The sequence below is a fragment of the Hippocampus zosterae genome, chromosome 14 (assembly GCF_025434085.1).
Source record: "Hippocampus zosterae strain Florida chromosome 14, ASM2543408v3, whole genome shotgun sequence".
In the NCBI taxonomy this organism is placed as follows: Eukaryota; Metazoa; Chordata; class Actinopteri; order Syngnathiformes; family Syngnathidae; genus Hippocampus; species Hippocampus zosterae.
Window position 1 is genome coordinate 308,848 of NC_067464.1, and position 26,607 is coordinate 335,454.

Below are 26,607 nucleotides of genomic sequence, written 5' to 3' on the forward strand. Positions count from 1 at the left end.
TTACAAAAAAAGAAATATACTTTTTAGGACTCCAAATAGAAACACCTCCCAATAATGTGGCAACGGCAGTATTCCTTGTTTTCGATGTAAAAAGTTGCGAAATACAGTTGGTTAGTGTGAATTTCGTATTCTTCGACGTACGCTACGCTCACGATTACGCAACCATGCGCATGACGTCATGCGTACTAGCGAAAATGGCGCCGGCGGTGCTGAGATTCGAATCAATCGATTCCGGAAACGGCGGCCCAAAATGGCAAAGATTCAGCGTGGAGATGTCTCGACGTGCTCAAGCGCCTCGCAGACGAGCGCCGACGTTGCTTTGGGGTTTGTCCTTTCTATTAAAAAAAAGGGACTCTTCTTTTTCCTTCGGAGACGGGAGAATTTTGAGTCGTAACGGCGTCATCTTGAGAGCTTTCACTACAACGCCACAAGTAGTCGTTCTCTGGTCATTTAGTTCCGGATAAATTATTTATCCTTCGAAAGTATGTTTTTTTTCTGTACTGCACATGTTGCCAAATTACGTATTAGAAAGTGTCTAACTATTTGTTATGGGTTATTTTCCTCAGACAGGAAGCTGAAATGTATTTCCTCTTTTTTATTTCACAATAAATCACTTGGAACGCGAACGACAAAATGCGGCGTTCACATCGGTTGGCGGCGGCATAAAGAGAAGATGATTTCTCAAGTATTCGAAATACATCTATTCGACAGCAACGCACCGCGCTTACTCAACAGGTGGCGCAAGCGAAAGAATAGAAACTGCCGTCCTCCGAGCGAAGCAGCGGAAGCGGAAGTGATGTCTCTTAATTTGAAAGAGCGATTTTTTAAACGAGTTGGCCGTCCGAACCGAGAAAAAAAACGGAAGACCCGTAAAGACAATAAAACGACCCCAAAAATGACCGCAAACTTCCAAATTCCGCCCTGAGCCTCGAAGTAAGTCCACTCGCGGTTATTCCACGGATGTTTTTGTCTCGGCTTCGGCGAAGACAACTTTTGCACGTAAAAGTTGCGTTCAAAGGAACGATGGTCGCTCATGGATGCGGTGAACGGACGCTGTTGAACGCGGCTTTCATTTTCAATACAATACATCCTGATTTATATTTCTTAACAAAATGAAGCATTTCGCATGTTCTGCTCCCAAGTCGCATTTTAGTCTCCAATTGTGCATTTCGTGGTTTTTTTTTTTTTTGGCAAATGAATATAATTCCATGTTCGTTTAGCTTCATGCGTTGACTTGTGTTGGTGCTTTCCACTTTATTTGAAGGAGTCGTCTCTTTCGCCGCATCCTTTCCCACTAAATATCTGAATGCATTTTTGTTGTTTGTGCTCTCCAGCGTCAGACTTGTGTTTTTCCCAACCCATGTGCGACCTCCGACCCCAGAGTAGAGCAGCATGAAGAAGAAAGCCAGGCGCTCGCAAGAAGCCGTCACCGGCAATCAAATGGTGGGCCAACGTGAGTATGGCGAGAGCCAAGAAAGCGTCCGTTGCCAACGACCACGGTGGCGAGAACGACAGCCCAGTCGAGTTTCAGAGGCAAAAAAAAAGGAAAAAAAACAATAACGACGCGAAACAATGGTGCAGATTTTCTTTTTTGTATGTCATGTGATTCTCTCTCGGACTTTTTCATTGATATTTCCTTTTTGACTGTCCGACTGACCGAGTTTGTTCCCTCTTTTACTTTGTAAATTCGATTTTGGATTGGCTTCTTGATTTTCCTTTCGACTTGATGCCCCTCCCCCAAGGTTGCGTTCTGTGCCGAAGCTGCGAGGACGACCCGGCCTTGCTTGGGGACAAAATCACTCTGCGGGACGACAACCTCTGCGTGCACTACTTCTGCTTGGTCAGCTTCAAGTTTGCCTTCCCGCTCGACTTTGACGGGACGCCGCGTCCGCCCGTCGACGGACGAAGGCCGTCCTCGCCGGCCGTCCGCCGAGGCTTTTGACCTGATGGCGCCGCTCTCCTTGCAGCTGACGTCGTGCGGCGTGTACCAGCGAGGCAAAGACGGCGAAGGCGTGTTCGGCTTCCTGGTGGACGACATCAAGCGGGAGATTCGCCGCTCGGCGCGACTGGTAGGTTCGCTTTGGCGGCGCGGCGCCGGCGCCTTTCACGCCGACTCACCGCCGCCGGTCGCTGCTGCGTCCTCCAGACGTGCTGCGCGTGTAAGAAGAAGGGCGCCTGCGTGGGCTGCTACGTGAAAAGTTGCCGGAAGACGGTTCACTTCCCTTGCGGACGCAAGAGCGGCTTCGTTTCGCAGTTCACCCAAAACTTCCCGTGAGTTTGTCGCCGTCGCCGTCGTGGTGGTGGCGCGCTGGTGACATTTGCTGTGCGCAGGTCTTACTGCCCCGACCACAGCCCCTTTCAGTCTGCGGCCGTGACCTCCAACCTGAGCCTGCCGCAGTCGTGCTCGGTGTGCTTGGACGCCATCGACGGCGACCTGTCCTACGGCGTCCTCAAGTGTCCGTCCTGCCACGGCAGCTGGTTCCACAGGGATTGCGTGCAGGTAACGCCGCAGACGCGCATAGCGAGACCCCGTCGCACCCGTCTCACGCTCTCTGCGCGTGTGTGTGTGTGTGTGCGTGTGCGCGGGCTTGCGTCAGCGGCAAGCGCACAGCGCCGGCCTCTTCTTCTTCAGATGCACGTTGTGTAACAACAAGGACCAATATCAGCAGGAGATGCTGCGCATGGGGATCTGCATCCCCGAGAGGTACACGACGCCACACAAACAAAAGGAAACGCCCGATGACGCAACGCGACACGACAGACAGAGGAGTGGATTTTCACTCCCGTCCTAGTCCCGAACAAGAGTAAAAAGAGAAAAAAAACGGTTCCGACCCCCCGTCCCGCTCCAATTTTGGAGGTCAGCTACAAAACAAAAAAGCTCGTCATCCGCCTCCTCTGTGAGGATGTTCCCCACGCCCCTACTGGATAATCCCGGTACTGCATGCTCAGGCAAACATTTTATCCTGTACCGTGGATAAAATGGAATAACATTTAGAGTTCCAACGTTGAATATTTTTTGTTCCGTGGCTAACAAGGAGGCAAAATAGCACCAAACGACATCGTACAAGGTAACACGACAACAATCAAAGGCAAAAAACGCACCAAACGGGACGACAATGCGTAACACGACGGGACCCGAAAAGAAAAAGGCCAAAAGCGGCGCAAAGAACGCAAAGGCCAAACGAGAGGGACGCCGAGGCACTAAGGCGGCGGCCGGCGCTCTTGTTGTCGTGCAGAGACGCCTCGTGGGAGTTGGAGGCCGACGCCTACGCCGACCTGCTGGAGGTCTACGTGCACTGCGACGCCCACGCCTGCGTCTGCGCCAACGGCCGCGGGCACGCCGCCAAAAGCGGGTGAGTTGAGCGCCGGCTCCCGCTCGTCGCCGGCCTCCAAGCCCACCGACCTGATCTCCCCCCGTTGCCGCGGTGACGCCCAGGTGGTTTGCCGTGCTGCGGTGCCTGCTCTGCGGGTCCAGGGGGACGCACAGGAAGTGCTCGGGACTCGCGCTGAACGCCGCCGACTGGGCCTGCCCCGAATGTGCCCACAATGTGTCCACCGACGTAAACGGTGACAAAACAGCCGACACGTCGTCCCTTTTGCGCCGGCACGCTCGCCGGCATGAGCCCCTTTCACGTTGACATCCGAGCCCGTCGGAACGGACGCGGCGCCCCTTTGACCCCGCCGTATCGCTGAAGCCGCGTTTGTGTCCAAACAGCCTCCCTGGTGGCGTCTCCTCAGGCGGCCCCGAGGAGGACCGCCGCCTCCAAACGTCGCCGCCCTCGCCCGTCGCGCGTCTCTCCTGAGGAGCTCCCGGGGGACGGCGCGACCCCCCCGTTTTATGTTAAACGTTCTTAAGATGGAGCATGAAGAGAATCAATGACATTCTTCACTTGTTCAAATTGTGACTTTGTCATAAAGCCCCAACTTTAACTTTATTCATTGAAGATGATCACTTTTCAGTGTGATGAGTGACATCTTTGTTTTTGTAAATCAAACCTTTTTGGACTCTTCTCATCATTTCCTCTGTTACTGTAACATTTTTTCTCGGGATAAGCTGTTTTTTCCATTTCTTTTTTTCTACGTCATCTATCAGGGTACAATTTGTAATTGTCTCTTGGTTTCTCGATGTCTTGTTGTGTTGGCGTGTTTGACTTTCCACTTTGGAGCTGTGTGCTTGAAGTTCTTTTCAAGTAAATCCTGAATGCTAGTTGTGTTGAAAGGGGCACTTTGAGCGGGGGTGCTCCATTTTTCACTATCAAGCTCAATTTCGTTTTTTTTTTAAACTTGCATTTTCAAAGTTATCAATTTGTTTTTGAGGAAGACTTTCATTCATTCATAATGAGCAAAATGGAGAATCGAGTGCCATCTACCGGTGAACTGATAGAATGCAAGGCCTTCACCTCCTAAGCAGTACGGTACCTCGAAGAGAGAGCCTTACCAGCGACTTCTTCAACAGAGTTGTAAGCGAAATGTCATCCCAAACGACTTCTCAAGTGACGGAGGAAGCGCGTGGCATGACGTAACACGTAGCAGAAAGATGGCGGCGAAACATGGCAGCCTCCGTAGGAATATAGCCATGATTTCACCTCAAAGAGGCTCTAACTACATAACAATATATATATAATCAACAAAATTTGACACACTCCCTTTAAATCATTGGGACATACGGACCGATTCTAAAAGTGTTCATGTTCAGCCCACCCTGGTGTCTCTTCGACTGGCGTTTGTCTTCGGATCATTTTTGCCCTATGAAGGCCGACAAAGTTTGAGATTTCCTCCAAGGACCGCGAGAGGGAATCCTTTCAGATTAAAAAGAAAGGTTTTTGTATTCGTGTATTTGTATGTTTGTTTTTCAAATGTACGCCTTCCATTTTTGGACGTCGTCACGCGTGGAATGTCGTTCGCTCAACAGTCACCGGAGTGATACCTCCCTTTCGCGTCTCTCGCGATGGTTTCGACAAACGGCGTCAGAGCGGCGACTCTGTCTTCATTTCGCGTCTTTGTGTTGACACGTCATCGAAAGTCCACAACATCCAAGATGGCGGCGTCGGTTCGTGACAAGCAGACGGGTGCGTGCGCTTCCTTGCCGAATTTTCAACTCGCTCGTCATTTTTCATCCGCGGCCGCCGTTCCACCTTTGACATTGAAGCCGTCCGCCAGGACGGACGCGAAATTTGAACGGGCCTTCGGCCTCGCTCGATGCTAACCGAGCCTCGGTTAGCCGATGACGTCTCGTCTCCGAAAATTTGAAAACGCCGAAACTACGGCGGGGCCGAAAGCTGATGGAGCGGTCGGTCGTAATGGTAACGCGTGACTAAGTCACGTAAGGCAAACCAACCAAAACACGCAACCGCGTGGAACGCGTGAAAACGGTGTCAGAGTGAATTTCCGAACGCTCCTTCGTCATTCCTCGCTGCCTTCAAACTACAGTCCCGTCTTTGTTTTAAGTCCTCACCAAAAAAAGGGGGGGGGGGATCTGCATCTGAGATCGCCAGAGTAGCACTGTGGTTTTATTGAACAAAGCGTTGGCCGTCGCTCCCCGCACGCATGAAGTGATGTGACGTCACTTTTGTGTTTTGCCGCCGTTGTCCTGCAGTGGCTCTGAGGCGCATGTTGAACTTCAACACTCCTCCCGTGAAGAACGCCGCATCCGAGCCAGTATGGAAGGTAAACGGGACGACCATCCACAGCACCCCCTTGAAGAACCCCGAGCTATGTGTGTGTGTGTGTGTGTGTGTCGTTTCCTAGGTGTTGATCTACGACCGCTTCGGTCAGGACATCATCTCGCCTCTGCTGTCCGTCAAAGAGCTGCGAGACATGGGCATCACGCTGCACCTGTCAGTGGCGCGCGGGCGCACGCACGTCTGGGCGTCTCACCTCACCTCACCTCACCTGACCGCGCTTGCGCCCGTGCGTTCAGGTTGCTCCACTCTGATCGCGATCCCATTCCCGACGTGCCGGCCATCTACTTTGTCATGCCCTCGGAGGAGAACATCGACCGCATGTGTCAGGTGCGCGCGCGTCTCCTTTGGCGGCTTGAATCGTTCGTACAAGTCGATGCGCTCGGATTGGTGACGTGCGTGCGTGTTTGCGTGTTTAGGACCTGAGGAACCAACTGTACGAATCTTACTACCTCAACTTCATCTCGGCCATCAGTCGAAGCAAACTGGAGGACATCGCCGGCGCCGCCTTGGCCGCCAACGCCGTCAGCCACATCGCCAAGGTTTCCGCGGTTACCCTTCCACGTAGCGGCGACCCGTTTATTGATTGATTGCCTTTCAGGTGTACGATCAATACCTGAACTTCATCACGCTGGAGGACGACCTGTTTGTTCTGTGCCATCAAAACAAGGAGCTCATCTCCTACCACGGTGACTCCCCGCTCACGACGTCGTCCGTCGCGCCGGCGAGCGTCTGAACCGGCTCCGCCCTTTTCTTGTGCCCCCCCCCCCCCGCCCCTCCCCCTCCCGCAGCCATCAACAGGGGAGACATGCAGGACACCGACATGGAGGCCATCATGGACACCATCGTGGACAGTCTCTTCTGCTTCTTCGTCACGCTGGGTGCGCCCCCCCCTGCTCCCCCCCCCCCCCTCGGTTTAGGCGCCCACTGACGAATGTGCATCCGCGCAGGTGCCGTGCCCATCATCCGTTGTCCCCGCGGCAACGCGGCCGAGATGGTCGCCGCGGTGAGTCTCCGGACGCTCGCCGGCAACCGGGCTGAGCTTCCCGCACGTGGGCCGAGCCCGCTTAGTGTCGTGCGTACGAGTAACCCGCGCGTGGGCCGCGTCTCGCAGAAGCTGGACAAGAAGCTGCGGGAAAACCTGCGCGACGCCAGGAACAGCCTGTTCACGGGAGACAACATGGCCTCCGGCCAGTTCAGGTAAGCGCCTTCTGGCGGCTTTGCGCAACGTCGGCGACGGCGGCGGCGGCTCCCGTGACGCGTGGCGCCCGTGCGCAGCTTCCAGAGGCCCCTGTTCGTGCTGGCCGACCGCAACATGGACATGGCCACGCCCCTTCACCACACGTGGACCTACCAGGCGCTCATCCACGACGTCATGGTGAGATTGACGTTGATGTTCCATCAAGATCCGATCCCGTCCCGCTTCAAAAAGTGTGAGCGGCACACGTCGTTGGGCCCCGCCAGGACTTGCACCTCAACAGGGTGATGCTGGAGGAGGGCGCGGGGGCGGAGGCCTCCCCCGCCGGCGCCAGGCCCAAGAAGAAGAGCCGACGCACCTACGACCTGACGGCCGCCGACAAGTTCTGGCAGAGACACAAGGGCAGGTGAGTCAGGTCCGGCGGTGGCCCCCCCGCCCCCTCCCCACGCATTTCTGAGCCCGCCTCGCGTCCCCCCACGCAGTCCCTTCCCGGAGGTGGCCGAGTCGGTCCAGGAGGAGCTGGACGCGTACCGGGCGCAGGAGGACGAGGTCAAACGTCTGAAGAGCATCATGGTGAGGGAGGCCGGCCGGCCGGCGACGTCGCCCGCCCGCCCGCCGCGACTTGCTCTCCGCCGACCCCTCCCTCTGTCGTTTGGGGGCAGGGCCTGGAGGGCGAGGACGAGGGCGCCATCAGCATGCTGTCCGACAACACCGCCAAGCTCACCTCCGCCGTCAGGTGCGTCGCCCTCCTTCGCTCCGCAACCTCCTCGGACCCAAAGCGCTCAAAGGCGGCCTCCAGGGGGCAGTATAATACTTGCCTTCATCCACGTGACGTCTCGGTGCCGTCGGTGGTTTGTTGCGGAGGATAAAGAATACATGCACGTGCGCCGCGACCATTTTCTCCGCTTGTCATGTTTGCACTGCGTCGTTGCAGTTCCCTGCCCGAGCTGCTGGAGAAGAAACGCCTGATCGACCTGCACACCAACGTGGCCACGGCGGTGCTGGACCACATCAAGGTGAGGAACACCTTGGGGGGGGGGGGCGCCGCCAAAGGCCGCTCGTGCCGCCGCGCGCTCAAGTGTGTCGGCGTGCCGCCTGCTGTGTTCAGAGCCGAAAACTGGACGTCTATTTTGAGTATGAAGAGAAACTGATGAGCAAGTCGACCTTGGACAAATCTCTACTGGACATCATCAGCGACCCGGACGGTACCGGCGCACCCGCGCACCCACGCACGCAGGTGGTCCCGTTGCGGCGCTTTTGATGCGCCATTTTCTTTTTGTCAGCGGGGACTCCAGAAGACAAGATGCGCCTCTTCCTCATCTTCTACATCACAGCTCCGCAGCCTCCTTCAGAGGTAACCGGCGCTCTGCTTTCACGCTGGCGTTATTTTCGTTACCAATTCGCGTCATCAAAAGCCGCAAATGAGTCCACGCGAGCCATCGGACGGCTTTCTCGCCGTCGCCAGTCGGAATGAAATTCCTCAACTCACTCCAGCATGTCGGTTTCACGAGGCGGTGCCAAAGCACCCCTCCCGTCTCCCCGCAGACCGAGCGCCAGCGGCGGCCGAGGCTCTCGAAAGGACCGCCGGGGGCCTCTTGACGGTTCTTTGGCAAAGGGGGTCCGCGCGCGCTCGCGTGTCCGTCCGTCCGTCCGTCCGTCCGCCGGTTTGCGCGCTGATGACCATCGCAGGCCCGTCGGCGGACGCGAGCCAGCCGGGAGAGCGGCGACGTTGTAAATCCGTCGCCGGACGCTTTCGGGCCAAAGGCTCCCTCGGCGCGGCGGAATGTTCTCTTGCCTCTCTTCTTTTTTGGGGGGGGGGGGGACTTTTGCGGCGCTTTTCTGGTTGCGCGTGCGGCGATGCAAATGAGCCCGTCCAACTTTGTGTCTTTTGGGCGGCAGTCGGACTTGGAGCAGTATCAGACGGCCCTGCTGGACGCCGGCTGCGACCTGTCGCCCCTGGCCTACATCAAACAGTGGAAGTGAGTCACGGGGGGGGGGGGATGCACGTCGCCACGGAACGCACGTAAACGAGAACATTTCCACGTATGCTCCACTTTGCGCAATGGAAAGGATTGTATGGAGATGGGCCGCCTGGAAATGAAGTTAAGGCCCCCCCCAAACCCCCCCACCCCCGGGGGGAGCCCCGGCAGCACAAAGATGTGCACGACGATCGCAGGAAAGAAAAGAGCCGTTTGCGGGAGGAGATTTACAGCCGATGACAACCTCGGTCGAAGGCCCCCCCCCACCCCCCCTTCGGAATTCCAACAACAAAGCTCAGACGGGCTCCTTATTGATGCTCTCCGATTCAGTTGATGGTCACGTTTTCATTATCAATCAACGCTGGGGTCAAGCTGTCGAAGCTTCTCCCCACCACTCACTCATTTTTTTTGGGGGGGGGGGGGGGGGGGTTGTGATAATCATTGTTGGAATTGGATTACGTTCCTCCTCGTCCTTCCGGAGCGTCTCCCATTGACTGAGTGAGGATGGCCAAGGTTTGATATCGTTTTGTTTTTGTCCCCCCGCGCAGGGCCTTCACCAAGATGGCCGCCACCCCCGCCAACTACGGCAACAGCGGAGTGAAGCCCATGGGGTAGGTGGGCCGTCTTCACGTCCCCCAAATGCCATCGAACCCCATTGCCGGCCTGACCTTGTCCTCCCGCGCCGCTTCTCTCCTGACGCCCCCCCCCCCCCTCTTCCGCTCCCCCCTCGCCCGGCCTCCCGCTCAGTCTGTTTTCCCGAGTGATGAATAGCGGCTCTCAGCTGGTGATGGAGGGAGTGAAGAACTTGGTGCTCAAGCAGCACGTGAGTCCGCCGCCCGCCCGCCCGCCCGCCCCCGCCTGACAAACAAAACAAGCAAACACCTGCGCAAGTCGTTTCCACGCAGACGGCGGCTTTTTTTATTTTTTCCCATCATTCTTCTCCTCCGTTGCCGTCCGTTGTTCCCCTTCAAAGGGGGAACCGGCGCCAATTTGGCCTTTTCAACCGGCGGGCGCCAAAAACGGCTCCATGATGTCAGCCCACGAGGTCGTTATTTCAAAAAAGACGTCTTTGCGCTCTTTGTTTTTCAGACACATTTCGTTTTTCTTTCTTTTGTTTATTCACCAGCAAGGGTCATTCGCATACTCATCGGCAGATAAAAAGAAAAAAAAAGATTTGGATAACATTGAAGGTTCCTTAGGAGGAAAAAAAAAAAGTTTTTTAAATGCATTTTTCTTTTCCAAAAATATTTTTTCAAAAAGTTAGGACAGGAAAAAAAGATTTTATTTCTTTCCGGTGCATTTTTTTTCCCAAGAGAAATGGCTTTTTTTTTTTTTGGCGACCTATCAGGCACAACTTGTCCTTTTTTTTTCCCACAATTTTGTTGAACGTGAAATGTTACGCAACGAAAATCGGACTTTTGACATTTTTTTTTTCCAGGGGAAAAGTTGCTCCTAATGTTGTTTTGTGATTTCCAGAACCTTCCAGTCACCCGAGTGCTCGACAATCTGATGGAGATGAAGTCGCACGCTGTGAGTAGAACACACACACACACACACACACACACACACACACACACATAAAGTTGTTGTTGCTGAAAGGAGGACACTGGACAAAAAAATTGGACCGAGGATGAAAGAGTGAAAGAATTTCCTGGACTGTGTGTGTGTGTGTGTGTGTGTGTGTGTTTCATTTCTTCCTGTGCTGGTGCAAATCCAAGCTAATGTAGCATTGTGAGGAAGCTCCGCCTCCTGGCTACCAATCATTTGAACAAGGTGGTGGTGTGTTTTTCTCTTTTGGTGGCCGTCGCAGGAAACGGACGACTATCGCTACTTTGACCCCAAGATGCTGCGCGGCAGCGACAGGTATGGCACGCGCGCAGGCGCAGGCGCAGGCGCTTCCTATTTGCACTGCCCTGACGCCACGCCTCCGTTTGTGTCTTCCCCAGCTCCATTCCCAGGAACAAGAACCCTTTTCAGGAGGTGAGTCCATCGATTAGGGACTTCATCCATTGACGGCGTCGGAAATCCGTTGCCGTTATTGTCAGCGGGCAAACGGAGGAGAAAAAAAAAATATTTCACAAAAATTATGTGTTAAAAAAAAAAGATGGAAAAAAGTTGTCCAATTTTATTTTTTTTTTTATTCTTGAATTTGTTTTTGTCGTTCAGGCCATCGTCTTTGTGGTGGGCGGAGGAAACTACATCGAGTACCAGAACTTGGTGGACTACACAAAAGTACGACAGCGCACGGCCACGACCTCCTTTCACAACACACACGCATGCAGTACTGACGAGCACTTTGTGTGTGTGTGTGTTGGGTCAGTCGAGAGCAGGCAAGAAGGTGATTTACGGCTGCAGCGAACTGTTCAACGCGTCGCAATTCATCAAACAGGTCAGTTGCGTCTCGCCTTCCCCCCCCCGTTTCGGCTCCCCAAATTGCCAGCGGAAGCCGAACAACAAACGAGCAATGAGCAAATACAAACATGCGAGAGAACGCGGACTAAAAAGAAAGCAGGCAAAGCGTTTTTGAAAAGAAATCTCACTTTTTCAAGACAAAAGCAAATCTAATCTGTGCAAATAACATTTTTAATTTCATTTTTTTGGAAAAGTCTTTTTCAGAGACCCAACTTTTTATTTTGTGACTTTTTTTTACTGTTTTTTTTCCTCCCCGAAAGTCACTTTTTTCCCCCAATAGAATAAAAGAAACAAGCTTACTGTAAAAGAAATATTTCTATTATTTCTACTAGTATTTCTATTTAGCGCTGCTTTTACATACTTTTTCCCCAAGCCACAAATGTTCAACTTGTCGGGTGGCTTTTTTTGTTGTAACCCCTGAAATTGAACGTGCTGCGTGTGTGTGTGCGTGTGTGTGTGTCTGTGTGTGTGTGTGTGTGTGTGCGGGCGAGTGTGCAGCTCTCCCAGTTGGGGCAAAAGTGAGACCGGCGACATGGAAGAAGAACATTTTCTACGTGTGAGGATGAACGCTGCAGAGAAATGACGGATGGATGCTTTCTGTCAGCGTAAAAACAAACGAACTTGACCAAACTTTTTTTGGGGGGGGGGCAGGGGGGACTCTGTATGCTTTGAAATGATATGATGTAAGTGAGGAACCCCCATCTGTCAATCAAGAAGCACCCTTCCCCCTTTCTGCGATTGACCAACATGTCAAAATAAAAGAACCTTGAGCCACATCAAGTTCGAAAATGTCATTGTATGTGCTCGCCCCCCCCCCCCCCCACGACAAAGATGTGTGTCATGGCAGCTTGCTGATGTCATCCGGTGAAAAGGACGGAAATCAGGATGTCTATTGGAGATGTTCAAGCCATCTTAGACGCACTGGTTTATTTTATGGGCACAGGTGGTTCCCCCCCCCCCCCCCCCCACACAACTTATTAAAAACAAATGAATCCATTTTGTTGGAAATCATGTGATTATGAAAGCCCCCCCCCCCCCCGCCCCGCTCCAGCATTCCAGCGGGGCGTGAGCGCGGGTCAGCCGGCCATGATGTTGTTGGAGCCTCTTGAAGCCGCCGCGCCAAGTGTCCGCTAGCTCGTAGCCATTAGCGTGCGCGGCCTTTTCCACTCACTTTCCGAGTTTTCATTTCCCGACCGAGATGAAGACTAAGGAGATGCGTCCGTCCGCCTCCTCCTGCCGACCGGGGTCAACTTCCCGTCCTGGAACCACATGACAGACATTCTTGGGCTCGGGCTCGGTCGGAGACGCGGCGGGGGTACATTCTCCTCCCCGCTTAGCAACATCCTGTCTCGTGTTGATGAGGTCATCGCGCCAAATAGCACCACAAGCGCGACTCTCCATTGGAGAGCCGAGGAAGGAAAGTTCGCGACAAATAGCTGGCGGTCGACGCGCGTTGGGTTGCCAAGAAACTTTCAACGGCTTCTCTGAGGTCGCCGTATCCGAAAACGACATCGTCTTGTCCCAATGGGCTCCAGTTTTTCCAAACTGTCCTTTGTTTTTTGTTTTTTTTCTTGAAGCGAGTCCGTGTCACAGTCTTTCGTTTTTGAGGCCACGTCGTGAGAGGCGGCAATTGAGACGTCGACGTGCGACATGCAAATAAGCATCAAGCCAAAATTAGCACAAAAAAGTGACGTCATAGCGGCGTATTGACGGGACAACCGTTCATCAACGCTTCCAAATCACCACATTGCGATAACAATCTGAGCAGGGTCAAGGAGATTTGTAATTCGGAAGGTGAGGTGCAATGAAAAGCGGGGGGGGGGGGCATGCTAGGAAATCGCAGCATTCCCGACTTCCCTCTCTGGTTTCTTTTTCTGGCAAAACAAGAAAAATGACAAAAGAAAAAGCGTCCAGTCGCCCGGATTGACGTGTTGTGGGCTTCCAATGTGAAAAGCAGACTTTTGGATTTTGGCACGAATATCGCCGCAGACGGCGGATGAAACGAGACATGGAGCCTTCTGCTCCTCGGCGAAGGAAATGTACAGTCATCCCTCGCTATTTCGCGGTTCGAACGTTTATGGCGGATTTTTCAAACATATTCATAATTATTTTTTTCATCTACATGGAGTACGGTGCTGTATGTGTTGCTTTATGTGACTCGCTGTTGTTTTGCAGCTTCTCACGGACTGTTTGCGGACTTCATAAATATCTTTTTTATCTGTATAAGTTAATTGGTCGCTACTTCGCGGGGTTTCGTTTATCGCGGGTGGTTTTGCTCCCCTTTAACGGCGATGTTCACCCAAAGTACGGGGAGGCCTTTTTGCGTGTTGAAAAGAACAGCAACAAAGTCGTGAGTTCTATTTCTCGTTTTAATGTTGCGTCCATTTATTGCCCCTCGGACTCGGAAAAAGACGCGAGCTCGGCCAGCTTCCGCCCACGCGCATGCGCGCGCCCGCGCGCGAACTTATTTAAAGGCTCGCCCTCGGGCTGTGCTCTTCATCGTTACTCTTCCTCTTGCAAGGAGTCAAATCCCCTTTGGGACTTTTTGGGATTTCAAAGAAGCGAAACAAAGCGGTCGGTGCGATTGATCGATTAACCCCCCCCCCCCCCCTCTTGACTTGTTTGCTTGTTTGTTTGGATTTGCAGGCGGCGGCGTTGGTCAGGCGGGCCTCATGTCTGTGCTCCTTCTCAGCGGTACCTCGCGGCGGCTCCCTCGCTTTGATGCGCTCCTCTCCTCTCGCGTGACCCCCCCCCCCCCCTCACCCCCAGCCCGCTGCGTTCTGTCGCCTCCTCGTCTCCTTTCCTCGCTCCTCTGCGGCGCTCTGACTCCTTGCGTTGTTGTTTTTTTTGGTCCCGCAGGTGTTTTGTTCCTGGCGCGGTGGGCACCTTGCGAAAGCTCGGGTGCGTGCTCGCCCTTCTTTCTTTGTTGACGTCAAGCTCGCGATCCGTCGCTCTGACGCCGCCGGGTGCTGTCGTTGTCTTTCCCGCCGGTCGCTCAGCAAGGCGGGCGCTCACCTGCGCCACCCGCGGCGTCGACCTGGACTCGGCGGCGACGGCGACGGCGGGCGTCGTCCTGGTGTCGTGTCCGCCCGACTGCGCCCGAGGCGGACCCTCCGTCTTCGGCACCGGCGTCTATGCCGCCGTCTCGTCCATTTGCGGCGCCGCCCTGCACAGGTACGAGCCGGGCGCGTGCGAGAGCCCCCGAAGGACGGCGGCGGGGACTTCCTTGTGAAGCCAGCGAGTCAGTCGTGCCCTTGAGAGGCTCGGACTCGTTGGCGCTCCCGCTCCCGCCCGCGAAGGCGGCATCGCGGAGCGCAAGCGGGCTCGGGTGACCTGACGTGACGACGCGCTTGTGTGCAGCGGTGCCGTGGGACGCGCCGGCGGCGAGGTGGCGCTCGAGCGTCTGCCGGCCCGGCGGCGCTACGCCGCCTCCCTGGCCAACGGCGTCCAGTCGCGGGCCCTGCCGGGCTGGAGCGCCTCCTTCAGCCTCGCCGGTAGGCGGAGAGCGCTCGCCGCTCCGCGCTCGAGGACGCCGGAAGCGATGCGCCCACTTTTTTCTTTTTCTTTTTGCATGCATGCCTGAATGACGGCAGTGCCCGAGGACCGGAGACCGCAGGAGCTGATTGGAAACTCGGGCGCTACGGCCCGGGCGGCCAAAAAAGCTGTCAAGAAGACGTCGGTTGGAAATAAAGGTAAGCCCCTCCCCCTGCCCCCTCCCGCCTGTCTCCTCGTGTCCATCCCGTCCCGTTTCTCGGCAGACTGCCAGATGGACATCGCGCTGGTGATCGACAGCAGCTCCAACTTGGGGCGGCGGCGTTTCAACCTGCAGAAGAACTTTCTCACCAAGCTGGTGGCCATGTTGAAAGTGGGCGTCAACGGTCCCCACGTGGGGCTCGTCCAGGCCAGGTCGCGCGCACGCACACACGCGGATCGAGTATGAATCGATGCAAACTTGCGCACGCGCGCACAATTGTGTGCGCAGTGACGTTCCCAAGACAGAATTCCTGCTCAGCAACTACACGCAGCCCAAAGAGCTTCAGTTTGCCATCAAAGAGCTCAAACATCTCGGAGGGGACACCAACACAGGTACGCACGCACACACATAGCCCAGAGTGGATGGTTGTCGCCAGAACGTTTGCGCGCCGGCAGGCAAGGCGATCGCGCACGCGGCCGAGACGCTGTTCAGCCAGCGCAGCGGCGCCAGGCGCGCTCACCCTCGGCTCATGCTGGTGCTGATCGACGGATGGCCGTCGGACGACCTGGAGGCGGCGGCCGCCGCGGCCCGCCGCGCCGGCATCAACCTCTTCCTGGTGGCCGTCGCCGCCCCCGCCCCCGACGAGCTCTCCGCCGTGCCCGAGCGCGACTTCGCCAAGAAGGTCGGTCGACCGCCGGGCGAACGGGCCGCCCGCAGACCCCCGCCGACCCCGCCGCTCGCTCACGTCTCGGTCGCCGCTTTTCTTTCAGGCGGTGTGCAAAGACAACGGCTTCTTCAACTATCGGATGCCCGGCTGGTTCGGGACCACAAAGCACGTCAAACCTTTGGCGCAGAGACTGTGCTCGCCGGACGCGCTTCTGTGCGGTACGACGCGGCGCTTGAACGCAACGCCGCGTCGCCCTCGCCGCGCTCTCAATGACGCTCGATTTTGGCGGCAGGTCGCACGTGCTTCAATTCGGCCAACATCGGCTTCGTGATCGACGGCTCGTCCAGCGTGGGCGATCCCAACTTCCGGATGGTCCTGGACTTCCTGGTCGCCGTCGCCAGCAAGTTTGACATCTCCGACGTGGGCGCTCACGTGGGTAAGCGTGCCGGTCCCCCGCGCGGACCTTCGCCCTGTCGGGGAGCCGCTTTCGAGTTGTCTTCGCGCGCCGTCAGCTGGGGAGATCGTGCTGACGAAGTTTTGTCGGTCTCGCCGCGTCGTGCGACATGTCCTACGGCGTCCTGGATCAGTTCTTCGGCATCAACCGACAGGACAGCGCGCGAGACCGGTTCGACCGGCGCCAAAGAGCAAACGCGGCGTCAATCGACACCGCCTTTACCATCGCTCGGTCCAAGTCACGGAACAATTTTGATCCGGTCATCCCACCAGCGTGAATTGACCAGAATAAATCAATGAATAAAGGAGTCGTGTCGCTTGACGAGGCCGCGAAGTGAAGCCGCCGGCGGCCATCTTACGTTGCCACCGGCTCGGCGCGCCAAACTCGGGAGCCCTCGCCGTTTCTCGACGCTCATTTTCAGTGTCGGCGGCGTCGCGTCCGTTTGTCGCGCGCAGGCGCCGTTCAGTTCACGTACGACCACCGCCTGGAGTTCGGCCTGCGGGAGCACGCCAGCAAAGACGGCGTCCTGGACGCCCTGAGGGCCATCCCCTACATGAGCGGCGGCACGGCCACGGGAAGCGCCATCGCTTACGCCGCCGAGAACCTCTTCAGGTGAGCGACGCTTGCCGACCGGCGCCCGCGACGGCTCGCGCTCCCCCCCCCCGACGTGATCGACGTAATCTCCCGTGACAGGCCGACGGCACCCGGACGCGACTTCCTGATCGTGGTGACTGACGGCCAGTCGTACGACAACGTGGGCGGGCCCGCGCTGACGGCCCAGAATCAAGGTGAGTGTGTGCGTGCGTGTCCATACACGGGCCGGTCACTAGGGGGTGCTAGAGTGCCTTTCATGAGAATTTTCTCTGAAAGGTGTTCTTTTCATCTTTTGACGAGTGCGCCGTTTGTTCCGTTCGCCCCCTCCTCCCCGACCCCCGTGCCAGGCATCGGCATATTTTCGGTGGGCGTGGCCTGGGCGCCCATGGACGACCTGCGCGCGATGGCGTCGGAGCCCAAAGACGAGCACGTCTTCTTCAGCCGACACTTCGGCGGCCTGGAGGATCTCGTCGACGACCTCGTCCGCGCAATCTGTCGCGACTTCGAAGTCAACAACTGAATGACGTCACGGCGCGGGCCGGGTGATTCGCCGGTGACGTCACGCGTAAAGGCTTTCTCTTTTGTTGTATCTCTTATGTCCTATTTTCGACTTCAACAAAGTGTAAAGTTGTCGCGAGCCAAAGGCGTTTTTTTTGTTCTTCTGTATTTATTTTGACCCGTTTACAAATAAAGACGTTTTTTTGCGATTTGGTCTTGAGTTATTGACGAGTCGGTCAGGCGAGAACGATGACGACCAAAGTCTGCTTCCCCCCCCCGATCAGGGATCATCCAAACAGTCCAAATAAAATGGGATCGATCTTTACAGTGCACATACAAATTTCAAACGTAAAAAAACAGAATCGGAACAGTCGAGTGTGTGGGCGTGTCTTGGTTTTGTGGCGGCAGCGGACCGGAAGTCAGCACCAAGATGGCGGACGGCGTCCACAGCGGTCGCCACGGAAACGAGACGCAAACATTCCAGGCAGGAACGCGGACGCGAGGTAAGCTGACGAACACGCGCGCGCTTAAACAAATCGTCACCGTGTTTCATATTCCAAACATTTGACCGCGTTCGTCACATCGCGGCCGTTTGATTCGGCACAGCAAGTTTCCACGCTCTCGCGACAGGCTCCGCATATTGGAAACACGGAAGTTGAGGCGTTGGTTGTTTTTCAGCGGATGACTCTTCTTTACGAATGACAAAAGGAGAGTTGGAATCCTTTAATGCAGTTTTTTAAAAGGAGGGAAGAAAGGCGTCTGCGCCGCAGCGCGTTCGAGAACACAACTCTCGTGAGAAAAAGTCAGAGAAGCAGGAAGTGATTTAACAGCCAATCAGAAACCATCAATTTAAAAACACGTCTCAGCGATCATTAAACTACAGAATATCATTTAAGAATGCTTCACATGAAATAATATGATGCTCAAACATAAAATGATCACGACACAAACCCAAGAATAAGAATAAAAGCTATTTAAAAATTGGATTGTGATTTTTTTCCCCTCCTCCAGTAATTGACCAAATGTACTGACACGACGTCGACGACACACGTCTTTCTCAACGATACTGAGAAGCTGTCAAATGAACGACAATACACTGGAGTTGACCTCCAATCTCGATTCGCTCAGGTGAGCGGAAGATGCCCAGGAAGGCGAAGGAAGGAGGGCGGGTGTCGGGGGAGGAGCTACCCCTGAGACGTCATCGGGACGCACTCCAACAAGAGGAAGTCAACAGGAAGAGGGAGGAGCTTCTCGCACTCTTCCTGGAGGTAAGGCGCGGGGAGGAAGTGGCGTCATTGTCACCGTGACATCAGGACGTGAGGATGATCGTTCCATGAGATGATGCACAGTGACGATTGACTTGACTTTATTTCTGCTGAAGTGGGCGTGTCCGGAAGTCTTAAGTGGGCGGGTCTGTGGCCGCAGGTCAAAGTCCAGCGGGAGGAGCGGAACTCGCGCGTCAATCGGACGAAGCTCAACCACGCCTGGCGCGTCATCCTCCGCCGGGCGCGCTCGGAACAGCTGCGCGATGACATCGTCGTCTTGAGACGGACCTTCGAGCGACAGCTGGACGGACTGGATGACGTCATCCAGGTGTTGGCGTGCCGGCGCCTTGCGTGTCACTTGCCGTTTGTCTGTTGCCGAGCCCCCTTCCCGATTCTTGCTCCCGTCCCGACTTGATTTTTCATCCCGTTTGTTTGTGGTGTGACTTGCTACTTTTTTTTTTTGTGGCAGAGATTGTCACGCGACCTGGAGGAGGCGGAGCGACAGCGTTGCCGCGTGAGTCGCCTTCACCTGCGTCAGGCCGAGCGTTTGCGGACTTTGCTGGATGAGCGCGTGACGTTTGTGCGGAGGCGCTGGGAGCAACGTTTGCAAGAGGTCGGCCGAGGCTTCGCGGAAGAGAGGTCGGTAGGATCCAAGCGTCTTCTTCACACTTCTTCGCCGTGTATGGCGTCGTTTTGATGCAATGCTGGGAAAGGCGGGCGAACGGAATGGCTCTGCCTGGCAGTTCTAGGGGGGAGGGGTCACATTCTTGACTGCGGACTTCCCGCGTGGTGTCAACATGGGATGGCGACCAGTCAACCTTCGCCACATGTGCCCTGAAATTGGCTGACGACCCATCGATTTTTTGGGGGGGGGGGCGGGGGGGTTGCAGGGTTGTGATTTTTGCACAGTTGTGTCGGTTTGAGTCGAACGACTTGGATTCAAAGACACACGCCGGACACGATCGGCTTGTTGAGCACAAACAAAATTGAGGAAATGGAAAGCGGACGCCGCGCTAACACGCCGAGGTCCCTCCTGCAGCGAGAAGATGGCGGTGCAGTCCCAGGATCAGCGCCGGCACTTGGAGGAGGCGGCGTCCACGATGCGGCGGCGCCACGACGACCTCATGCGCGAAATACACGCCGCGTACGGCGACGTCATCGCGGCCCGCCGCGACGCCCAGCGCCAACGGGTACGTCGCCGATCGCTCGCCGTCTCGGTTTCGAGCGGCTCGTTTGAAAGCCGCCGTTGCTGCGTCCCGCCGACAGGTGGCGGCGCTGCGCGGCGCAGACCAGGCGAACCTGGAAGAGAAACTGCGCCGGAGGCGGGAAGCGGAACCGGAAACGAAGCAGGAAGTGGAGCAGAGGTGCCACCCGGCCCAACTTCTGATGTCCAGAAACCAAAAACTGATCAATGACACCAGCGAGGATGTGAGGAGAGTGCGCAGGCTGCAGGTGAGACCGAAGCCACCATTTTGTTTGTAGCGGGGGGTGAGGGGGGGGGGCAGCGGCATCGGCGTAACATCTCATCTCCAGGCCGCCGTCGCTGACCTGCGCGCAAAGCTGAGCGCTTTCCAGGCGGAAACGGGGGCCGAGGCCGACGTCTTGACCAAGGCCGGCGCGGATGTCGCGGCCAAGACGCGCCGCCTCGGCCACCACCTGAGCCGAGCTCGCCAGGCGTCCGGGAAACGCCTGTCCGCGCTGGCGCTGCGGACGGACTCCGCCGCGCGCAAGCTGAAGGCGGTCGTCGCCAAGGTGGGCGCACACTGCGGTCGGAGATGAGGCGGCCGCGTCGCTGACGGACGTTGTGTCCGCAGGGTGAGAACGTTTTGCGCGCCGCTTCATTGTGCGGCAAGCTAGAGCGAGCGACCACTTCATGGCCGCACGGCGGGGACGACGAGCGGCCGGGAGCATCGGCGCCGAGCGAGGTGGGAGTTCAACGCCGAGGCGTCGTCGTGGCAACGGTTAAAAAAAACGGACAGCTAGTTGATGACGTGACAAGATAGCGTAGATTGAAAATGACCGAAAAAACGAAAAAATGTATAGTAAGGCGTTTTTAACAAGAAAAAACCCCACCATGTTGCATTCCTTAACGAGAAGATTTTGGTCCTTTTTCTTCTTATCCGCAACGCGCCAACTCGCAGACGCTTCCCGACGTCCATCGGCTGATTCGCCGCCTCAATCGGGCTCTGCTGCGGCAAGACGCGCTGGCCCAACGCGAGGACGAGTTGCGCCGCCACAACCATCGGCTCAGACTTTTGCTCCGTCGCCGCCTGGACGGCGCGGCGCTCGGGGGAGTCCCCGCCCCGCTCACCGTCAAGGCCGCGCCCACCGCCGACGGCCCCGCCCTCGCACCGACGCGCCACAACGTCATCGAGGCCGACGGCGTCTTCGGAAAGTCGCTTTCGCCGCACGGTCCTCTCAATGAAACCAAACGCCGAGTGGAAGACTAGAAAAAATACTTTTATTGTGGTCGTCATGCAGGACACCGACAGGAAGTAGTAACACGTCACGTGGTCAACGTCAGCTGCTCGGCGCACCATCGATCCCTTAAGTTAAAAAAAAAAAAATAACCAAGCCAATCGGGAGGCAGTGCACGGCGGGCTGCGGGAGGCCTCCCGACGGGACGCCCCCTCCCGCCTCGTGAGCTAGCGCGCTCGTGGCGGCGGTGAGCGACGTGCCGCGGCTGGATGCTACGTGGTCTACCTAGCAACCAAGGGGGAAAGCAAAAAAAATCCAATAAATACAAATTTCAATGAGTTGGCAGCTACTTCCTTGACTTTGACAGAGCGGTGAGACCCCCCCCCCACTCCTGAAAGTTGTCATGTCGTCACAAGAGCTCAGGAAGTCGACTCGAGTTCTGATTGGCTAGCCGCCGCCGAGGTCTTCGGTCCCGCATCGATGTATGATGCACCTGCTGTGTGGACGGAGGGGTGGGACCCATCCGAAGCGCTATTTCGGCAACGTGGCTGGGCGGGGCCGAGAGGCGTCCCTGCGAAAAGTCACAACATGGACGACTGAATGGACACCTCCGATGGGCCGGCCGCCGCCGCCGCCGAGGTGGGCTCACTTGATGGCCATCCCGAGGCCCCCCGCCTCCACCCATCGGGATCAATCATTTCCATTATGTCATCACACATACATCAAAAGGCCGACGATCGCTCGCGACATCGGTGACCGAATGGAGACCTTTGACGGGCCGAATCGTTGGGACCCCCCCCCCCCCAACAAAATTGTTGAAGCGCTCTGGATACTTTGGTGCCGCAAGCTGTCCGCCGTCATCCTCGTCAGGTCCACCCCTGACGGCGGCGTTGGCAGGAGAGGTGGCGTGGGGGGCGGGGCTTTAGTGTCACGTGAACTGATGAGGTCATCGGTCAGCCGCCCGTGTCGGCCTACGGGCGGGGCAAGCGACGGGCATCCCCGGCGAGGGTCCCCTGCGAGCGGGCGGGCGGGCGCCCTACACGTAAACCCTGGCGAGGGCGTCGGCCCCGGCCGAGGCGATGTAGGCCTTGGAGGGGTGAAAGGTCACGTCGTAGATGGCCTCGTCGCTCTTCTTGCGGTGCGCCGTGATCTCCTGCACGCACGTCTTGGAGTCCAGATTCCACAAGCGCAGCGAGCAGTCGTGACCTGGAAGGGCGGCGAGCGCGGCCGTCAATCCGCGGGCCCCGCCCGACGTTTCGGAGCGACGGCGCCACTTACTGCCGGACATCAAGTAGATCCCGTTGGAATCCACCGCCAGGCTGGTGACGGCGTCCAGGTGGGCCACCATGGCGTGGATCACCTTCCCTGCGCGCCGAGGCCACAATACAAACAAAAGGCGATGAGCGGAACAAAGTGGGCGTGAACGGAGGCGTGCGCGGGGGGGCGGGTCTCTGGCTACCTGACTTGTTGTCGAAGAACTTGATGTTTCGGTCCTCGTGCGCCGTGATGGTGACGGGCAGCGTCGGGTGACTCACCACCTTGTAGATGTGATGGCAGCCGGGACGGCCTGCGCGCCACAGCGACGGCTCGCGTCACACAAAATGCTCGCCAAGCGTCCATGGAATGACGGAATTTGGCGCGGGGGGAGGCCGACTCGAGGTTCGGGGGGGGCGACGACGCCCCAGGCGGACGCTTACTTCCTTCGCCTTGGCCCTTGAGCACCAGCGCGCTCTGGGACGTCTCCAGGTCGTACAGCACCACGTCGCCGCTGTCGAACGAAGCCACCATGTGGGCGGGGTCGCAGCCGTTGAAGTCCACCGAGGTGGGGGTGCCGTGCTCTGCGCGCGCACAAAGCCATCACGTTGGGGATGGGGGGGATGGGGGGGGGGTTGTCCGAGAGCGCGCGGCCTCCGCTGACCTGCGGCGGCGTTGAAAGTGCTGACGCAGGGGTTCTCCTCGCCGGGGTTCCACAGTTTGACGGTGCCGTCGGCCGAGCAGGACAGGAGGCGGTTCTTGAGGCCGCTGTACGCCAGAGCCCACACGGCGTCCGAGTGGCCCCTCCATGTCCCGGCCAGCGTGCGGGCCTCTGCCGGCGGCAAAACACCGTCCCGTTCGGAAGCCGTTTGCTCCAGAAACCAGACTCACGGGAGCCCCGTGGAAGACGGACGCCGGACGCGGTTGCTCTCTTATGAGCCGGCGTTGCGCATCGGTAGCACGTACCGTACGTGTCGTAAGGGTCCACGTCGGAGCCCGGAACGTTCCAGCGCTGGATGGTGGCGTCGGCGCTGCCGCTGAAGCACTGCTCACCGTCGGGCGTCACGGCCAGCGACAGCACGGGGCCGCTAGAGGGACACGCCGCACGGTTAGCCCGGATAGGCGGCGGCCGGCGCCCCCCCCCCCCCCGCCATACGTACACGTGGGCTCTGAACGTGTAGACCGGCTCCACGTCCAACGAGGCACTTCTGCACAAACAAAGGCGGGTCACATGACGGCAAGCTCACAAATGTCAAGGGTCAAGCGTGCCGGCGCCCCGGCGCTACTTTTTGGCGGCGACGGTCTTGGTGAGGTTCCACAGCTTGAGCGTGTGGTCCTCGGACACGGTGAGCAGGCACGGCTCCACCGGGTGGAAGGCCAGCGCCCGCACGCCGTCAAAGTGGCTGCGCAGCGTGTACTTGGGGTTCCACGTCTTCCGGAACGACGAGTCCTGATTGGTCGCCACCTGGGGTAGGGGGAGGAGTCCAATCGGCCACTTTGCATTTTGAAATGACAAAGCAACAAAAAGGGGTGACGGCGGGGACGCGCGACTCACGTCGTAGGCAAAGTCAACGTCGTCGTTGGCGACAGTGAGGTCGGCCAGATCGCCCAGTCCCAGCACGCTCTCCAGGATGCGCTCGGCCCCGCCCATCAGGAAGTTCTTGCCGCCGCCGGGCGCGAACGGCAGCGGCTCGGCTGCGCGCGGCAGGAAAGAGGGCTGGCAATAGTCCCGGCGGGTGAGCGCCCGCCCGACTCACCCCACTCGGTGCCGTCGCCGGAGCTGCGCGCCTCGCCGGCGCCTTCGCCGTCCTCCGCCGTCGCCAGGAAGTCAAACTCCTTCAGCGCCTCCTCCGTGTCGGCGTCGTCCTCCTCCGAGGCCAGGCCCTCGTTGCCCACCTGAGGCCGAGGAACCGGCGGAAAAAGACGACCGTCATCGTTGAAGAAGGAGGCCGAGGGGAGGACGGAAAGAACCGGCGCCGTTGGCCCACCTTGCTTTTGTGTTTTCTGCGATGTTTGACGTCATCGCCCGTGTCGTCCATCAGCTCCCCATCGTCGTCGTCGTCATCGTCTTCGTCGCTGTCCTCGGCATTCTCCAGGAAATTGAACGTCTCCAGAACGTCGCCCGGACTCCTGCGCGCACCCACCCACCGATGAAGCGGCGCCGGCACGGCGCCATTGCCGCGGGTTCCCTACCGTTTGACGTCCTTGCGCGCGTCGTCGCCGTTGATGAGCTGCTGCAGGTTCTTCTTCCCCACCGAGCCGTTCTGCTCCGCCGTGGACAAGCCCAGCAGCGAGCGCACGCGCTGCGTGCGGACGTCCAAGATGGTGTCCGTGTAGCCCACTTCCTGGAGGTACCTGCCCGCGCACGCACGCACATGTGAACACTTCTGGTCACCGGCCGACGGCGTCGCATGTTGTCACCGTACTGTCTCAGCAGTTGTCTTCCTTGTTTCCACGTCAGCTGGCTGTTGGCGGGAAGCGCCGACACTTCCGAGTCTTTGGCGTCTGGAACAAAAACCAGTGCAATCACAAGCGCGGGGGCGTGGGACCACAAAACGGTCAACATATGGAAGGCAAGGCAACGTCACCGTCATAACCATAAAGCGAGGGGGGGCGGGGCTGCGAGATGTCACCTGACTCAAAGCTGGGCATCTTCAGGTCGCCTTGATTCAACTCGGTCCCGTATTTCAGCTTGTGATATTTGGCCCTGCGGAACGCCGACACGCTCACAGTTAACACACGATGCGCCGCGACGCTCTGCTTGCTCGCGCGCGCACACACCTCTCTTGCTTGAGAGCGTACTCCAACATCTTGATTCTTCTGACCAGGTCATTCTTCAAGTTCTCCTGACCTTTGCGCTCGCCCTGGAGGAACGCTATCCGCGCCTGGGGGGGAAAAGAAAAAAAAAACAAAACATCAACACACGAGCGCAAGTGTCACAGCAGCTGCTTCTGAAAGATGACACTAATGGTGCTTATTTATAAACACGCGCGGGTGGCCATAGCAACAGGTGGCAAGGCAGAGGTGTGCCGGTTGCCATGGCGACAGTGAAACACAGGGCACGGTGTCGCCACGATCCAATTGTCGGGAGCATGGGCGGAGAGATTCTCAGGTAGCCACATGTGCTCCAATTCATCATGTCAGCCCTTGAATCAATTTACATCGTCTACCACATTGAAGAAATAAAATTCAATCACCGTGAGTCGGGAAATAGGAATCATTCAATCCGTCATGGATTCCCTATTCATTCGTTGAGATTTTTGGGGGGAACTTTTAAGGTCCATAGTCCACACAATAAATCATCCCTATTTTGTGAACCAAGTCCTCCGCAATGTACGTATTATTATTATTATTATTTTCTAAGAGTATCATCGCACCACTGAATATTTTTTTTTACAATTGGCTAATAGAAAAGTATTAAGCGATATTTCCGTACACAAAAAAGTGCAGCGAGTGACGCTATGCATGTCATACGGGCCCAGCTGTTGCCGAGGTAGCGGCTAGGCTAGGCTAGCTCGGAGCTAGCGTGACGAGCCAAAATGGTTTCGCGTGGACCAATTCGAGGACATTTCTCCACAGTATTCGTGCCTTGCTGTTCACAAGTCAAACTTCAACCCGCGGGGACGACGTGGAGATGTCACAAGTTGAACTATTTGACACGTTTCCTGTTGAGTGCGGGGACGGGGCGCCAAGCTAAAAGCTAACGCGGCTCACGTCCAGCGGAAGGTCCAAGCTAACGGTGACCTAGCGCGTAGCATATTAGCTTGGCTTTAGCGATCAGGCGGATGAATATGTCATTTGAAAAATCGGTTTAATTTCAGGTTGGTAGCCGTGTGATGTTTAACGTAGATGTGTATAGAACTTTTTTTGGGGGGGGACATCGCGCCGTCAACGCTGTTATTCATGGGCTGACTGTCACCCACTGCTTAATAGCAATAATAAATAAAAAGCACACATCCGATTTAGAGATACGCTATTTTAATGTCTTTTACATTGACAAAGACTAAAGTAGCCGTTGGCCTACTTTGTGAGCGTTGTCACAATAGTGATGTCACTGCTATTATTAGTTAGTGATGTTGACACTGTCTCCCATGAATGGACGTCAGCGGCGCTCCGGCCAGTGGTCGCGTCTACTGTCCGCCCGCACGTCCCTGCGTGGCTCACCTGCAGCTCGGCCCGCTCCACCTCCCAGTGGGCCCGCTCCATCTCGAAGCGGGCCCACTCGTGCTGGATGTAGTGCAGAATGCCCGGTATAGTGTACTGCTGTTGGGGTCGCGGCAAGTCGTCAGTCTGCTGCGGCCCCAACACCGTCCCCCCTCCTCCTCCTCCGCTGCCGCCGACGGCCGGGTGAACTACTCCGGTCCCCCCCGGATGGAGTTGCTGATGCTGTTGCTGCTGCTGCTGCTGCTGTTGCTGGGGCGGCGGAGGTCCGGCGGCGGCTCCTCCGCCGGGGTGCTCGTCCATGTCGGCCTTGTTGGAAAGTGTACGCCAAG

The 26,607-nt window shown here is 56.9% G+C and overlaps 5 protein-coding genes across 7 annotated transcripts; 4 read left to right on the forward strand and 1 right to left on the reverse strand.

The window, feature by feature from the left end:
- Positions 1-12: 12 nt before the first annotated feature.
- On the forward strand, positions 13-4,200 carry g2e3 (G2/M-phase specific E3 ubiquitin protein ligase). 2 transcript variants are annotated; one of them, XM_052085451.1, is made up of 10 exons: positions 13-933; positions 1,335-1,453; positions 1,743-1,840; positions 1,968-2,069; positions 2,147-2,271; positions 2,332-2,500; positions 2,598-2,704; positions 3,237-3,353; positions 3,437-3,567; positions 3,716-4,200. In XM_052085451.1, the coding sequence occupies exons 2-10, from the start codon at positions 1,393-1,395 to the stop codon at positions 3,853-3,855; spliced, it is 1,050 nt and encodes a 349-aa protein (XP_051941411.1). In that variant the 5' UTR covers positions 13-933; positions 1,335-1,392; the 3' UTR covers positions 3,856-4,200. The 2 variants fall into 2 exon arrangements, with proteins under 2 accessions (XP_051941411.1, XP_051941412.1); XM_052085452.1 differs by having other exon boundaries at positions 13-324.
- A 712-nt stretch (positions 4,201-4,912) lies between these two features.
- scfd1 (sec1 family domain containing 1) lies at positions 4,913-12,046 on the forward strand. The gene is made up of 25 exons (XM_052085312.1): positions 4,913-5,069; positions 5,597-5,667; positions 5,749-5,837; positions 5,921-6,011; positions 6,101-6,223; positions 6,283-6,370; positions 6,473-6,562; positions 6,632-6,687; positions 6,796-6,881; positions 6,960-7,059; positions 7,146-7,285; positions 7,362-7,452; positions 7,542-7,615; positions 7,814-7,895; positions 7,988-8,084; positions 8,163-8,233; positions 8,779-8,858; positions 9,407-9,469; positions 9,606-9,681; positions 10,335-10,388; positions 10,669-10,721; positions 10,805-10,838; positions 11,025-11,090; positions 11,179-11,247; positions 11,769-12,046. Exons 1-25 carry the CDS (start codon positions 4,949-4,951, stop codon positions 11,790-11,792), a joined length of 1,989 nt encoding a protein of 662 aa, XP_051941272.1. The 5' UTR covers positions 4,913-4,948; the 3' UTR covers positions 11,793-12,046.
- A 1,855-nt stretch (positions 12,047-13,901) lies between these two features.
- On the forward strand, positions 13,902-17,255 carry coch (coagulation factor C homolog, cochlin (Limulus polyphemus)). Its single transcript, XM_052085313.1, has 13 exons — positions 13,902-13,964; positions 14,130-14,171; positions 14,270-14,444; positions 14,631-14,764; positions 14,864-14,962; positions 15,029-15,176; positions 15,253-15,356; positions 15,420-15,646; positions 15,735-15,849; positions 15,924-16,067; positions 16,541-16,697; positions 16,779-16,873; positions 17,027-17,255. Exons 1-13 carry the CDS (start codon positions 13,943-13,945, stop codon positions 17,197-17,199), a joined length of 1,635 nt encoding a protein of 544 aa, XP_051941273.1. The 5' UTR covers positions 13,902-13,942; the 3' UTR covers positions 17,200-17,255.
- A 218-nt stretch (positions 17,256-17,473) lies between these two features.
- On the forward strand, positions 17,474-21,198 carry LOC127614717 (dynein regulatory complex subunit 2-like). Of its 2 annotated transcripts, none has more exons than XM_052086072.1 (9): positions 17,474-17,680; positions 18,306-18,445; positions 18,603-18,770; positions 18,912-19,081; positions 19,482-19,632; positions 19,709-19,894; positions 19,976-20,194; positions 20,257-20,367; positions 20,584-21,198. In XM_052086072.1, exons 1-9 carry the CDS (start codon positions 17,608-17,610, stop codon positions 20,890-20,892), a joined length of 1,527 nt encoding a protein of 508 aa, XP_051942032.1. In that variant the 5' UTR covers positions 17,474-17,607; the 3' UTR covers positions 20,893-21,198. The 2 variants fall into 2 exon arrangements, with proteins under 2 accessions (XP_051942032.1, XP_051942033.1); XM_052086073.1 differs by having other exon boundaries at positions 17,572-17,680; positions 18,189-18,445.
- strn3 (striatin, calmodulin binding protein 3) lies at positions 20,882-26,578 on the reverse strand. The gene is made up of 16 exons (XM_052086070.1): positions 26,279-26,578; positions 24,896-24,999; positions 24,748-24,821; positions 24,541-24,619; positions 24,308-24,469; positions 24,103-24,244; positions 23,872-24,010; positions 23,670-23,809; positions 23,401-23,579; positions 23,275-23,322; positions 23,081-23,202; positions 22,779-22,946; positions 22,558-22,698; positions 22,320-22,427; positions 22,139-22,225; positions 20,882-22,066 (listed from the first exon to the last, which is right to left on the reverse strand). The coding sequence occupies exons 1-16, from the start codon at positions 26,576-26,578 to the stop codon at positions 21,897-21,899; spliced, it is 2,163 nt and encodes a 720-aa protein (XP_051942030.1). The 3' UTR covers positions 20,882-21,896.
- Between the last annotated feature and the right edge of the window lie 29 nt (positions 26,579-26,607).